Source organism: Malaclemys terrapin, chromosome 15 (assembly GCF_027887155.1).
Source record: "Malaclemys terrapin pileata isolate rMalTer1 chromosome 15, rMalTer1.hap1, whole genome shotgun sequence".
NCBI classification, from domain to species: Eukaryota; Metazoa; Chordata; order Testudines; family Emydidae; genus Malaclemys; species Malaclemys terrapin.
This window is the reverse complement of record NC_071519.1, coordinates 6,889,615-6,905,066: the sequence shown is the minus strand read 5'-3', so window position 1 is coordinate 6,905,066 and position 15,452 is coordinate 6,889,615. Positions and strand designations below refer to the sequence as shown.

The 15,452-nt window shown below is 47.8% G+C and overlaps 2 protein-coding genes across 2 annotated transcripts in view; both read right to left on the bottom strand.

Moving 5' to 3' along the window:
• Positions 1 to 15,452, bottom strand: part of LOC128823352 (zinc finger protein 501-like) — a 37,891-nt gene that overhangs the window by 22,091 nt on the left and 348 nt on the right. The gene's annotated exons all lie outside the window — the stretch shown is intronic.
• Positions 13,733 to 15,452, bottom strand: part of LOC128822991 (zinc finger protein 436-like) — a 38,008-nt gene continuing 36,288 nt past the window's right edge. The window contains exon 4 of the mRNA XM_054004953.1: positions 13,733 to 15,321. Coding sequence (XP_053860928.1) covers positions 13,823 to 15,321 — 1,499 coding nt within the window. The 3' untranslated portion in view covers positions 13,733 to 13,822. The remainder of the gene's footprint in view (positions 15,322 to 15,452) is intronic.

Genomic DNA, 15,452 nt, shown 5'->3' with positions numbered 1-15,452 from the left:
GACTTTTGGGAAGAGGTTGGAATGAACGTGGGGCTTCATGGAAAGGGTGGAGTGGAGGTGGGGTTGAGCATTGATGGGAAAGAGGGGAAGTCGGCGTCTATGGGCGTAAGATTCTTTTTCTGAGACTGATGAGTGGCTTTCCCTCTCAGAAAGTTTTTGCTGAGAAACATGACAGGATGGAATTGGTGATCTGGTCCTTCCTGCATTAAAACTGCTCCCACACCACCCTCAGACGCATCTGTTGTTACAAAGAATGGTTGGTTGAAGTCCAGGGCCCTCAGTACAAGGTCAGATGTAAGGTGGTTAACGGCTCTCTGACACTTTTCAGTCCACTGAACTGCATTTGGTTGTTTTTTTCCTGGTCAGGTCCTTCTTCCTTCTTCACGCAGTGCACAGTCAACTTGTGGAACTCCTTACCTGAGGAGGTTGTGAAGTCTAGGACTATAACAGCATTTAAAAGAGAACTGTATAAATTCATTGTGGTTAAGTCCATTAATGGCTATTAGCCAGGATGGGTAAGGAATGGTGTCCCTAGCCTCTGTTTGTCAGAGGATGGAGATGGATGGCAGGAGACAGATCACTTGATCGTTGCCTGTTAGGTCCACTCCCTCTGGGGCACCTGGCATTGGCCACTGTCGGTAGACAGGATACTAGGCTAGATGGACCCTTGGTCTGACCCGGTATGGCCGTTCTGATGTAGGTTTGTCACTGGGGTGGCAATTTGGCTATAGTTTGGTACAAATCATTGGTAATGCCTGGTCAAGCCCAAGAAGGATTGGACCTGCTTCTTTGACTTAGGGACAGGCCAATTTTGGATAGCATTTACCTTAGCTTGTAGGGGGTTCATAGTACCTTGACCCACCTGGTGTCCAAGGTACATTCCCCTGTTTAGGCCTCATTTGACACTTTTTGGCCTTAATGGTTAATCCTGCCTCCCTTATATACTAGAAGACAGCTTGGAGGTGTCTTCCAGGTGTGAAGAGGCTTTAATCTGATTCCAACGGAATAATGATTTTGCACCTGAGTTATTAGCGGCAGCTTCCCAAGGGCAATTCCAACTGGTTCCTACCAGAGATGGGTGATCAGGGAACAAGGAATCTCTCTGGCTCCCATAGGGTGACCAGATAGCAAGTGTGAAAAATCGGGACCAGGGCGGAGGTAATGGGAGCCCATATAAAAAAAGCCCCAAATATCAGGACTGTCCCCATAAAATCGGAACCCACTGTCAGTTCTCCTGTCTTTCTCCCTCCCTCCCCCACACTATCACATGCCCCCACTAGTAATGAACTAATGGATATAAACTGACCATCAACAAGCTTAACCTTGAAATTAGGTGAAGGTTTCTAACCACTGGAGGAGTGAAGTTCTGGAACAGCCTCCCAAGGGGAGCAGTGTGGACAAGAAACAGAACTGGCTTCAAGATTGAGCTTGATAAGTTTATCGATGGGGTGATATGATGGGACTTCCTGTGACGGCATGTGGCCTATCTGTGATTGCTAGCAGCAAATATCTCCAATGGCCAGAGATGGGACAATAGATGAGGAGGGCTCAGAGTTACTACAGAGAATTCTTTCCCAGGTGTCTGCCCGGTGGGTCTTGTCTGCATGCTCAGGGTCTAACTGAGCACCATATTTGGGGTTGGGAAGGAGTTTTCCCCAAGGGTAGATTGGCAGAGACCCTGGGGGGGTTTCGCCTTCCTCTGCAGCATGGGGGATGGGTCACTTGCAGGTTTAAACCAGTGTAAATGGTGGATTCTCTGTAACTTGACAGCTTTAATCCATGATTTCAGGATGTCAGTAACTCAAGCAGAGGTTAGGGGCTGTTACAGGAGTGGGTGGTTGGGGTCCTTTGGCCTGCAAGGTGCAGGAGGTTGAACCAGATGATCACGATGGTTCCTTCTGACCTTAAAGGCTCTGAGTCCAAAATGGAGAGGGAAGTAAAGGAAACATTTAAAAAATAAACCAAACACTGTAATACAAGGATGACTCCAACTGCTCACAGTATAGTCCCACCCCTTTCTTCCTCCACTGTGTGTTTAATGACCTGCTGGGATTTGGGACATTAATTCTCTCATTCCATTTGTAACCCTTCTGCCCATTCTAAGTTGGCAGCAACAAGGGCCGGGTTCTGTATCTAAGGGTTCCGTTTCAATAACACAATGCAAAACTGGCTCGAGCCCCCACCCAGTGACCTGGGACAATTACATACCACCCCCTGGGCACCTCTAAGAGGCAATACTTCCCCTCTCGCAAGCACGGAGTCTGAGTGTAACAGAAAATGTTTAATAACATGAGGTAAACAACATCAGCATTAAATTGGAAAAACACCACAACTAGAGTTCTTAGACCAACCATGAGCGAAGACCCACCCCAGCAAATTGGGCCGTGTCCTCTCCCATTGGTTCTTGAAACCAGCGACCCAAGAATCACCAAAGTCCCAAAAGTCCACCAATCCCAAAGTCTCTTGGGTCCAGCAACCCAAGAATCACAAAAGTCCCAAAAGTCCGACAACCCCCCAAAGTCTCTGTCCATGATCAGTGCAGCCCCAGAGTTCAAAGGGGGGGGGAGGTGAGCAGGGTCTTAAGGGGCACCTTACGTGATCCGAGGCCAACCAGCTGCTTCTCCGTGGGGTTCCACCGCAGCCTTCACCACGAACTGCTCCACTCCACCCGCAGTCCCACTCCTGCCATCCCAGAAACTGCTCTGGCAGCTGCTCCGCTCACCGACCTGTGAGCCGCTCCGCTCCGCTCACCGACCTGTGAGCCGCACCGCTCCGCTCCAGCCGTCCCTTGGGACGCTCCCACAAGGCTCTGCTCTGCTAGCTGTTCCTCCAGCCGCTCCGCTCACCGACCTGTGAGCCGCTCCGCTCCGCTCCCCAGCCGCTAAGCTAAGTTAGCTTAGCAATCAATATAGCTTCAGGCTCCCCCACTAGTTAACACAGCCTCAGTGATCTCAGCTCTTAAATAGCTTTAGCTCTTTTGTGATTTCAGCTCTTAGTGATTTCAGCTAGTAGTAGGGGAGCCCCAGTGCTGGTGCACTATTGGCCCAAAGTGAACTCAGCTCAGCAGTCTGTAACTAGACTCCTAAGGGAATCAAAGTTAGCTCTGACATTCAACAGTGGAGAGAGGAGGTAGTGCAATTGATGTTTCAACCCCCTCAGGGAGGGGGCCATACCATCAGGTACAAATACCTGTCCCCATCCTCTCTCAATTCACTGGGTTTTGTAACCCATGCCCCTTGACAAGCAAATGCTACTTAGGTAATGGTGAATGACTCACTCAGTCCTTCTGTCATACAACAGTTCCACTGGCCTTGATTCACAGAATCAGGGTAACAAAACTTTATTCTTCCTGCCCCAATAACAGAGAAACTGGGGATCCCACACCAGCCAAAGTAACCACTTTGAGTTGCTGTGGTTTCATGCCAGGCGAGTGGGTGTGCCTATGCAAACAAGATCAGCCCCTGGAGTTCTTTTCCACACTCGCCATAATTCACCACCAGATGTCAGGGTAGAGCTCATCCTGACTCTGCTTACACATTGATAGAGATACAATGTGACTGAAATTAAACCAATTTCCGGCCAAGAAAAGGGCACATCCCTGCATTTACCAGGAATCAAACCCAGATCAACTGCTTAGAAGGCAGCTATGCCTACCATGATACCACCAATGCATCTGGTAGGATCATGTCTCCCTGGTGCCACTTATGCTTGTGAAATGACTCACACACACCCCACAGATCTCAGGAGCTGGACGGACAGGCTGGAGGCAGCCTGTCAGCTGTGAGCAGAGACAGAATCCCAGAGTGACAGACAGATGGGGACATAGGCTCTACATCCTACCCCAGAGGTGGGGAAACTATGGCCTGCGGGCCACATCTGGCCTGCGGGACCATCCTGCCCGGCCCTTGAGCTCCCGGCCGGGGAACCTCACCCCGGCCCCTCCCCTGCTCTCCCCCACAGCCTCACCTCACTGCACTGGCAGTGCTCTGGCCCACCACTCCTGCCGGGCAGCACAACAGCATGGCTGGCTCCGGCATGGTAAGGGGGCGGGGAGTGAGGGGTCCCGGGGGCCAGTCAGGGGACAGGGAACAGGGGGTGGTTGGATGGGGAGGAGGTTCTGGGGGTGGTGGTCAGGGGAAGGGGAACGGGGGGGTTGGATGGGGGTGGGATCCCAGGGGGATGGTTAGGGGTGGGAGGTCCCGGGAGTGGGCAGTCGGGGACAAGGAGCAGTGGGGGTTCGATGGATGTTGGGGCAGTCATGGGACAGGGAGCAGGGGTGGTTAGATAGGGGATGGGCTCCCAGGGGGCAGTTAGGGGCAGGGGGTCCTGGGAAGGGGCGGTCAGGGAAAAAGAGCGGGGGGGTTGGATGGATTGGGTGTTCTGAGGGTGGCAGTCAGGGCAGGAAGTGGGAAGGGGTGGGGGCCAGGCTGTTTGGGGGCGTGGCTGTTTGGGGGTGCACAGCCTTCCCTGGCCCTCCATACAGTTTTGCAATCCCGATGTGGCTCTCAGGCCAAAAAGTTTGCTCACTCCTGTCCTAGCCTGAGGTAGTGCCAACCCCATCTCCGCCCTCCGAGAAAGGAAATGAAAATTGATGACCATAATGACAAATTTTACCCCAAAAGGAAGGAGACAGCTCCTTTTAAAGCACATTTTGTGTTGATTCCTGCTACATACAGAACAGTTTGTTTCTGCTGCTGATGCCAATCCTTGGGCTCTGCCTGGATAAGGAACAATTCAGGGCTGTCACTCAAGTGAAGACGGGAGATGATTTTTTTGACAGGGATGGCTGCCTCTTCTTAAGGGTGTTTGGAGCATAACTTCATCAGATGCATTCACCCACGAAAGCTTATGCTCCAATACTTCTGTTAGTCTATAATAGGGGTCGGCAACCTTTCAGAAGTATGTGCCGAGTCTTCATTTATTCCCTCTAATTTAAGGTTTCATGTGCCAGTAATACATTTTAACATTTTTAGAAGGTCTCTTTCTATAAGTCTATAATATATAACTAAACTATTGTTGTATGTAAAGTAAATAAGGTTTTTTAAATGTTTAAGAAGCTTCATTTAAAATTAAATTAAAATGCAGAGCCCCCGGACCGGTGGCCAGGACCCAGGCAGTGTGAATGCCACTGAAAATCAGCTCGCGTGCCGCCTTCGGCACGTGTGCCATAGGTTGCCTACCCCTGGTCTATAAGATGCCACAGGACTCTTTGTCGCTTTTTACAGATCCAGACTAACATGGCTACCCCTCTGATACTTAAGGGTGTTTGTTGGTCACCACAAAATCCCAAAGGTTTTCACTGAAAGGAGGGAAAGGAAATGGCCATAAGATGGCACCAGGACATAAGGAATGTAACACAACACCATTCTTAGGGGTAAGCCATTCTTTTTTGTCAAGGTCCAAAATTGTTGGTCAGGGTCTAGTCAAGGTCCACACTCCAGAGAAAATAATAATAAAAAAATAACAATAATGCTAATAATAAGTAAATAAAAAGATTTTGGGATCTATTGAAAAGCAATTTGGCCCACATTGACTCTGAGAGGTGATTTATCTCCACTCTCTTGGATTTGAAGAGCTGGTTAGTTTTAACCTTGGTATCCAACCAGGCTGAACAAGCAATGTTATCAATGGTGACACTAGGATTGAAGGATTATATCGTATTATAAAAAATTGTAAATAAAGATGTCATCTGAACATGAGCATTCTGTAATGAACAGCTGGTTCCCCCAGTTGAGTTCCAAATGCTCTGCTAGAAATGCTCCCGGGACCCCCGCACTCCCCAGCAAGAGTAAAAGGAGAAACCCCCAGCACTGCACTTAGCTCCAGGCTGATTTATTGGGGGATGGGGGAGAAATTATTCTTTGCTGCTGAGCAGGGAGCCAGGGCAGTTCTCTGGGAATCAAGATGCCGAGCCTGACCCAGCTGCTTCATTGCCCCCTGGGGCCCTGCAGGCTTAGACTGTCCCTGAGGCCAGGCAGCTGCTCGGTGAGCTCTCCTGGTGTAGTTGGCAGTGCCTGAGTATCATAATCATGGGCGTGCACATGGGGTGTGCCAGGTGTGCCCAGGCACACCCTAATGCAGGGGTGGGCAAACTATGGCCCAGATCAGGCCTCTCAGGGCTTTGGATCCGGCCCATGAGACTTACCTCCCGTGGTGCCACAGGCCCTGTGCTGCTTTCAGAAGCGGCCGGCACCACGTCGCTGGGGCACCAGGGGGGCAGAGGGCTCTGTGTGTTGTTCCAATCACTGCCCCCCACAGCTCCCATTGGCCGGGAATGGGGAACCGCAGCCAATGGGAGCTTTGGGGGAGATACCTGGGGGCATGGCAAGGGCACTGCATGGAGCCCTGTGCCCCCTCTCCCCCAGGGGCCGCACAGGGACGTGGTGAGTGGCGCAGCGTGGGGCCAGGGCAGGCAGCCAGGGAGCACACCACTGCCCCCCCGGGCCGCTTTAGGTAAGCAGCGCTGGGCCGGAGCCTGAACCCCTCCTGCACCCCACTCCCTGCCCTGTGCCCCCTGCTGCACCCAACCCCCCTGCCCTGAGCCCCCTGCCTGCACCCCATACCCCTCCTGCACCCCAACTCCCTGTCCTGAGTCCCCTGCTGCACCCTCCTGCATCTCAACTCCCTGCCCTAAGCCACCTGACCGCACCCCGTACCCCTCCTGCACCCCAACTCCGTCCTGAGCCCCCTGCTGCACCCCAACTCCCTGTCCTGAGTCCCCTGCCACACTCTTCCTGCACTCCAACTCCCTGTCCTCAGCCCCCTGCCGCACCCCTCCTACACAACTCCCTGCCCTAAGACCCCTGCCTGCACCTCTCACCCCAACCTCCTGCCCTGAACCCCCTGCTGCACCCTGCACCCCAACTCCCTGCTCTGAGCCCCCTGCCACACCCCGCACCCCAACCTCCTGCCCTGAGCCCCCTCATACACTCTGCACCCCTCCTCTGCCCCAATCCCTTGCCCTGACCCCGTACCTGCATACTGCACCCCCTCCCACATGCCTCACTCCCTTCCGCACCCCAACCCCCTGCTCTGGCCCTGCATACAATTTCCCCACCCCAATGTGGCCCTCAGCCCAAAAAGTTTGCCCACTCCTGCCCAAAGGTCTCAAAAAAAAGTGGCTTTGCTTTTTAATTTAATTGCATGATACGCTCTTTTAGTTTTAAAGTATGGATTGTTGTATTATGCAATAAGCCCCGAATTGCGATATATAGATGTTGTAGAAATGTATAGAAAGCCCGTGTTCGCTCACAGCATGCGTCCCCACTACAGCGGCACTGCATTACCATTGGTCCTCCCCTCCCCCTCCGACTCCTATTCTAGAAAATTCTCTGACCTATATAAGCAGCCATGTCAGGCTTGCCCAGTGCAGTGTCTACAGTGTTTGTAATCTTTGTTGCATGTATTCTACTGAAATAGCATAACAAGCTCATGGCTTTACATTTTAATTCACTCATATGATACCCACTTTTAATTTTAAAATATGGATCGGTTCATTGTTAAGAAAAGGAGCAGACAAACTGAATTATAATGAATGTTCTGATAGTAGTGCAAATACCTCGGACCCCTCGGTTAAGAACTGAGTCTCATTTTTTAAGTAAAGTTTAATTGTTAATTTTAAAAAAATAAGTTTTAGTTTCTTCAGTTTGTTTGATGAATAAAAATAATGTCCTTTCTGATTGAGTATTCAATAAATGTTCGCTTTAAAAAAAATAAAGAAATACAATTCCCTGGGTGCACACCTATGATCATAATCTAAGGGTCTGTGTTCAGAAAAGGCAGCAGCTTTGCTTCCTACTTCTAAACAGAGCTCCCAAGCAGTGGTTCTCAAGCAGGGGACACCAGTCGAGGGGGCAGTGAGCAGGTTTTGGGGGGGCACCACAATAACCCAGAAAGCAGGGCTGGCATTAAAGTCGCTGGGGCTTGGGGCTTGGGGCAGAAAGCTGAAATCTGAGCCTGACCGCCCAGGTCTGAAGCCAAAGCAACGTAATTTCATGGGGACCCTTCTGCAGTGGGGCCCTGCGCAATTCCTCTGGTGGCTACCCCCTAATGACAGCCCTGGCTTTTAATCTACTGGACATGCAGAAAAACAGTTGTGGCACAGATGGGCTGTGGAGGTTTTATATCGTGTTGGGCAAGGGCCACAGAAAGAAAAAGGTCGGGAACCCCTGCTCCAGAGAATCCCCGAGAATAAAGACTCAATCCGACTCAGTGCTGCCAACTCTCATGATTTTGCCTTGAGTCTTGTCAGAGTTATTGTTTTTCCGTAAAACCCCAGCTCCTGGAGTCAAGTGGAGACGTGATGATTGCAGCCTTCGCTCTTAAAGACACAGTACATTTCTAGCCCTTGTGGCTGTGGAAAAAGCTTCAAAATGGGACCGCCGTGCACCCTAAAGGCTCAACAAGCAAAAGGCAAATAAATAGATCTCCAAATCTATTATTTTGACAGAATCTCCTGATTTCAAAGTGTCCCAGAGCCACTGCAGGGACTGACCCACACCCAGGCTCTCACTCCTATTAGCACTGGCAGGGGCCAATCCAGCTACAGGAGAGTGAGCCCCTGGGAGCAGGGAAGTGACCAAGTCTCCCTGCCAGAGGGTAGGCAGAGGGGGAAGAAAGGGAAAGAGGAGAGAGACCAAAAGGGGATAAGGAGAAATAAGGGGGGAAAGCAGCACCCAGCCCTTTTCTACTGTATCACCCCTGAGTAGATTGCTCCTGAGCTCTGGGTAAATATCCCCCAGTGTCTCCCAGATTCCCCTGCCTCCCAAGGTGTATCCTTCCTGCCAGGCATGATTACAAAGATTTGTAGGTGTCATCCTTATGCCGGGATTTGAGAAAGACAGCAAACCTTGGGAATATGCGTCTGTATTTACAGTCCAGTGTGACAATCCCTGCTCCAGGAGGTGTTTGTTCTCTACTCCTGCTGAATGGGCACAGAATGGGGCAGCAACAGGTTTGTGTCAGTTTTTGTTGCTGCACATTCCTTAACTTAGAAGAGTATGAAATTAAGAAAATGGAGATTGAATTAAAGGGAAACATACAAATAAAAGTTCCATGTTCCCTGTTGCTTATTGAAAGAAATGACTCAATATCCCAGTTACATGTTTTACAAACATGAACAAATAAATCCAAGAGCACACATCACTAAGCCTAAATGAGTATAGACACCACTCAGCTAAGAGTTAAACAATACAGTGATAAAGTTCAGGTCAACTCAGTAAATCAATGAGTTAACAAAGATACTGCATTGGAATCAAGTCATCAATTTAGTCAAACCATCAGATTATTACAGCAGAAAACCAACCTTTGTAAATCCTAAAAGAGCAACGCAAGAAGGCAGGTGCATATTTAGTGATGCCGAAACCCCAATCAGAGTATTTTACCCAGGCAGTGCAACCCAGATATACCCAGCTGAATATTTCAATACCAAAACCAAATTATTGCTTACATTTAGCCTACAACCTCAAAGCCAATTACAGTTTTCTCCTTAGATGTCACTGTTGTGTAGCTAATACTTCTCCTTGCCTTCTCGCCCCAAAACACATACAGACCTTAGAGAGACATTAGTAAAAGAAGTTCAAACAGCTCTCACTGAATAATACATACCTGACAGCTCAATTCCTTGCAATGCTTCCATTGGTGAGGAGCATGCGTTCAGTCATTTCATGGGGCAGAATATTAAGGCTATTAAGATTTGGGAAACTATTCTTCCTAGCATCTTCCCCTTGTAGATTGCAGAGTTGTGTGTACACACACACACACACACACACACACACACCCCTCCCTGTTACACCCCAATCTAATAGAAAGGCTGGGAGGTCTCTAAGTTCATAAAAAGAAACAGATAGAAAAAGAAACAAAACATTTCTGAGATTATAAGGGGTTGGATCTCTGCACCTCTCAGTCTTTGGATTTACATGGAATAGGAACTGTAGCTGCAGCTTAGGAACCAGGTAATGGCATAGATGGTCCAGCACTTTGGGCTAGCAGGGTTTTGTTGACATTGTGCTTCATTCCCCAGAGGCAATCAGTCCTGGGATCCTGGCAGTGAGTCTCTCTGAGGCTATGTCTACACTGGCAGAGTTACAGTGCTGGGAGTTCAGTGCTGCTCAGAGAGCGCTGAAGGGAAACCGTTATTGTGTGTTCACACTGTCAGCTGCCTGCACAATAGCACGTTCACACTTGTGGCAGTTCAAGTGGTGTTCGCAGCGGTGCACCCTGGGCAGCCATCCCACTGAGCATTGCTTCCTCTTCTGCCACTAAGAGTTGTGGGAAGGTAGAGGGGGTCTCAGGGCATCGCATCCCAGCAATCCCTGTGCTTCCGTCCGCATTTGGTGCCATCTTTCAATGGTTGGTGTACTGCGCATTCTGCCTCTTCATGCTGCAGGAATAGATCCCACACTGTTGACCAATATGCTACATGTCATGAGTGGCAGTGGAGTTATTCCTTAAACTACAAAAGGAGAGGAATTCAACATTGAGCTCATCACACATAGTAGCTATGACACGAGATTGCTTGTGGCATTCACGGAGGTGCTGACCACAGTGGAACACCGCTTTTGGGCTCAGGAAATAAGCACTGAGTGGTGGGATCACATAGTTATGCGCATCTGGGATGATGAGCAGTGGCTGCAGAGCTTTCGGATGACGAAACCCACAGTCATCCATCTAGCCCAGTGTGCTGCCTGAGAGTGACCAGTGCCAGAAGGCGTCAGAGGGAATGAACAGAACAGGCTTGTTGACCTGCAAAGTGAGGGTCTTTCACCCTTACCTTTAACTTTATTGTCAATTCCTACTTATCCTATCTTACCACTCCTCCCCCAAGGTCTCTGGGCAAATTAGGTGTGAACCACTCCTTTATTATATAGACGTGTCCCAATCCAGCTGAATTGAGGCAGACTTTGGGCAAATGTCAGTTTGGAAAAGGCCCACTTAACCCAGCAGGTTTCTCATGTAGTGTGGATGTGTGAACCCCAAAGATATCAAACATGAAAGAAACACAAGGCCAGTTTTGGGGAAGTTTCCAGAGAGGAAAAGAGTCCTCAGCACCTATAAAGATAACTGGTTGCAAAATTTAAATTAAATTAAAAAAACAAAACAAACCGAAAAAAACAACCCAGAAAAGCTACCACCACACATCCATCACCATTTTAGATTTTGACATCTTTTCTTTGCAAACAAGAGACCTGGAGAACTCTGTGGCTGTTACCCTCTAACTGGGTAAAAAGTTCCAAATCTTGTCTCAAGTAAGTTTTCTCTTAACAGAAGATTTAAAATTTATCAAAATAAATTCAATTTTAAATAGAAATAATTACTGTCTCTACTGGGTCTCTATTCTCGTACATGCTATTTCTCTCACATATTCCCCTGCTCTAATTCCTTTGGAGTGAGGTTTTAATTTCAGGATTAGCCACCATTTCCTATGTAGTAGGAGAAGGCAAGGAGAGAACTAGAAGAAAACCTGAATTATATTGTAACATTGAAAATTATCACATAATCAGCCTCTTACGTTACTAATTAACTTCATGTTTAATTTCATTGTTGCTGGTAACAACTTATTCAACTATTACAAAATATAAACCTATAGGGCAGTTTTCTCTTAATTCCCATTTCCACCCCGTGAGCTTTGTGTGAAGTCACATTCTACAATAACCTAGGAGCCTTCCATTTCTGTGAGTTCATTTCTCCCTGGATCTTCTCCCAGAAGTGTGGGTGGAAGGGGTCTCACACTATGTGGGAAGACTGCATCATGAGAAAAAACCACCTGTGCTCTATTTTCACACTTTCTAATCCTTCAAAGTAGCAGCAGGAGGAGAACTGATACAAATGCATTAGACTTAATAGCAAAGCTAAGAGACCAAACCACAGACTCTGGACTCAGCATTCATGTATCCTGCAATCTGAACTTGGAATCTGATACATTCCCTCATTGGCTACCATCATTTGCTCAGAATGGAAGTGCTTCCTGTCCAACAAGGCAGCCAGATTGGATCCCATAGGCATGGAATGGCTCTGAAGGAATCAGCTATTTCTCTTTGTGCTTCATGAAACTTTGGATCCAAATGGTAAAAGACAGTTGTGCCCAATTGAATCATGGCATCCTTTAGGAGTGTGATCAATGCCACTTAAAAAAAGAGCAGTGTTGTAAAAATAGTTTACCTTGGCCACAGGTCATAGCTTCCATCTCTGGGGTGAAAATCAACCACTAGTTCCTGCAATTTCTACCTGAGTTCTTGTCAAATCTTTGACTTTATTTGGAGTAATTTTACACTTCTCTGGTGTAGAATTCTTCACCAACCACACAACATATCAGTAGCGATAGTGTGGTATAACTCCCCCAAATATGCCCTTTTATTTCTTTAATCTGGTGGCACAGATTTTAATTAGGGACTAAATTCAGGTGCTGCTTAGAATCCCTGTAAGACACCAAATGTCAGGTATCTATTCAAAATAGGTATCTTTCTGCAGCTATATCACATTCAACATGGATTTCATTTCCTAGACATTTGCAGCATCTCCCAGGGGTGAGCTGAACAGAAATGTCACTTCCATTTTTCCCATCCCTACCTAGATAATTTTTCCCAAATAATAGGCAACATGCAGCTGATTAGGAAGAAGATATCTTCAGGAGCGACCTCCTGCAGGGCCTGGGCCACAACTGCTTTAGGAGCCAAATGCATGGGTATTTTGCTTATTTCCAAGTCATTTACCAGGGAATACTCTTCCCAGACCTTTAGAAAAAATATTGACCTAACCAATTGAACAACAGGGGGATTGGGATGGTGATGGGGAATAAGGCAATCCCTCTGATTACCCTATCTTCCTCTACTGTTACAGAGGGTGAAATGAAAATTTTCCCTATCCCTGCTCTTTCTTATAATTCAATATATTTTAAGTGAGGAAAACGGTAGTAAAAATATCTGCTCTGCAGCACAACCTGAAGCAACATCAGAGCAACTGGGAATGAAACAATTTGTTCCCGAAGGGGAAACTTGATGACTAACAATTGCTTTCAAATGGGGGAACAGCATAAGTGAGATGCTCAGGGTTTGTTTAGACTAGGAAAAGTGATGGAGTTTAGGTCAGGTCAAGGGGAAAGCTAATGCCAACCACTGCATGTGCTCTACAACTATAATTGTCTTTTTACACCAAGATCACTAACTTGAGCAGCCAATGCCATGCACAGTCCTAGTGGATGTAAAGCACAGGTAGTTTTTGCCTCAGTGTAGCTTGTTGGGATCAAACCTCTGTCTCCCACCTGGAGCGGATGAACATTCCAGGCTGGTGGGACACACACTCCTACAACTCAAAAGGAAAGGAGTTGATAGAAAAGATCAGAGGACTGACCCCAAAGAAGGTGAGATGCAAAAGGCAGAAGCAGGCAACTCATCTGGTGGACCCGAGAGACCACAGTGAACATGGTGCACAGATCACTATGTGAGAATTAGCAAATGTGATTATTTAAAAAAAAATCTTTGCCCAGCCCTAATCAAGGCATTTGTTACAGTTCTCTCATAAGGATTTTCTGATGTTTAATAAGGTGTGAGCTCTTTTTGAAGCTTTTCCCACACTCAGAGCATCCATAAGGTTTCTCACCCGTGTGGATTCTCCAGTGTATAATCAGGTCAGAGCTGCAATTGAAGCTTTTCCCACACTCAGAGCATGTGAAGGGCGTCTCTCCTGTGTGGATTCTACAATGTGTGAAATGTTGTGAGTGCTGACTAAAGCTTTTCCCACACTCAGAGTATGTGTAAGGCTTCCCTCCTGTTTGGATTCTCTTATGCGTGATAAGGTTTGAGCTCCGATTGAAGCTTTACCTGCACTAAGAGCATGTGTAAGGGTTCTCTGTGTGGATTCTCTGATGCGTGATAAGGTTTGAGCTCCAATTGAAGCTTTTCCCACACTCAGAGCATGTGTAGGGCTTCTCTCCTGTGTGGATTCTCTGATGTGAGATGAGGGCTGAATGCTGACTAAAACTTTTCCCGCACTCAGAGCATGAGTAGGGCTTCTCTCCTGTGTGGATTCTCTGATGTGTGATAAGGTTTGAACGCTCCCTAAAGCTTTTCCTGCACTCAGAGCATCCATAAGGTTTCTCACCCGTGTGGATTCTCCTATGTTTGCTCAGGGTAGAGCTGTGCTTAAAGCTTTTCCCACACTCAGAGCACGTGTATGGCTTCTCTCCTGTGTGGATTCTCTGATGTGTGATAAGGTATGAGCTCCGACTGAAGCTTTTCCCGCACTCAGAGCATGTGTAGGGCATCTCTCCTGTGTGGATTCTACGATGTGTGATAAGCTGTGAGCTCCGATTGAAGCTTTTCCCGCACTCAGAGCATGTGTAGGGCATCTCTCCTGTGTGGATTCTATGATGTGCGATAAGGTGTGAGCTCCAACTGAAGCTTTTCCCACACTCAGAGCATGTGTAGGGCTTCTCTCCTGTGTGGATTCTCTGATGTGAGATGAGGGCTGAATGCTGACTAAAGCTTTTCCCGCATTCAAAGCACGTGTAGGGCTTCTCTCCTGTGTGGATTCTCTGATGTGTGATAAGGTTTGAACGCTCCCTAAAACTTTTCCTGCACTCAGAGCATCCATAAGGTTTCTCACCCGTGTGGATTCTCCTATGTTTGCTCAGGGTAGAGCTGTGCTTAAAGCTTTTCCCACACTCAGAGCATGTGTAGGGCTTCTCTCCTGTGTGGATTCTCTGATGTGTGATAAGGCTTGAACTATGACTAAAGCTTTTCCCGCACTCAGAGCATCCATAACATTTCTCACCCGTGTGGATTCTCCTATGTTTGCTCAGGGTAGAGCTGTGCTTAAAGCTTTTGCTGCACTCAGGGCATGTGTAGAGCATCTCTCCTGTGTGAATTCTGCGATGTGTGAGAAGGTGTGAGCGTTTGCTGAAGCTTTTCCTGCACTCAGAGCATGTGTAGGGCATCTCTCCTGTGTGGATTCTCTGATGTCTGATAAGGTGTGAGCTCCGCCTGAAGCTTTTCCCACACTCAGAGCATGTGTAGGGCTTCTCTCCAGTGTGGATTCTCCAATGTGTGAGAAGGGCAGAGCTTGAAATGAAGCTTTTCCCACACTCATGGCATGTGTAGCGTCTCCCTTCCAAGTTAATTCTGTCACGTGCAATAAGGTTTGAGTGGCTACTGAAGTTTTCCTCTAACATCTGCTGAGTCTCACAGCCTTTTGCTTTTTCTGGGAGTGCACAACTCCCAGAAACATTCCCTTTGGATCTTCCTGATAACGTTCCATGTAGTTCTACTTGCTCAGCATCTTCCTGATCGGGTTTCTCCTCCTCATTCTCACTCACCATCCCATCACCTGATGGGAAACAGAGAGAATCCAGACATAGGTCACTCCTTGTGCCAGAAAGAAAGGAAATCTCAGAGAGAGGAATGGAAAAAGGGATGAACAAACCAAAATATGTGTGGGAGAGATCAAACCTATCAGGA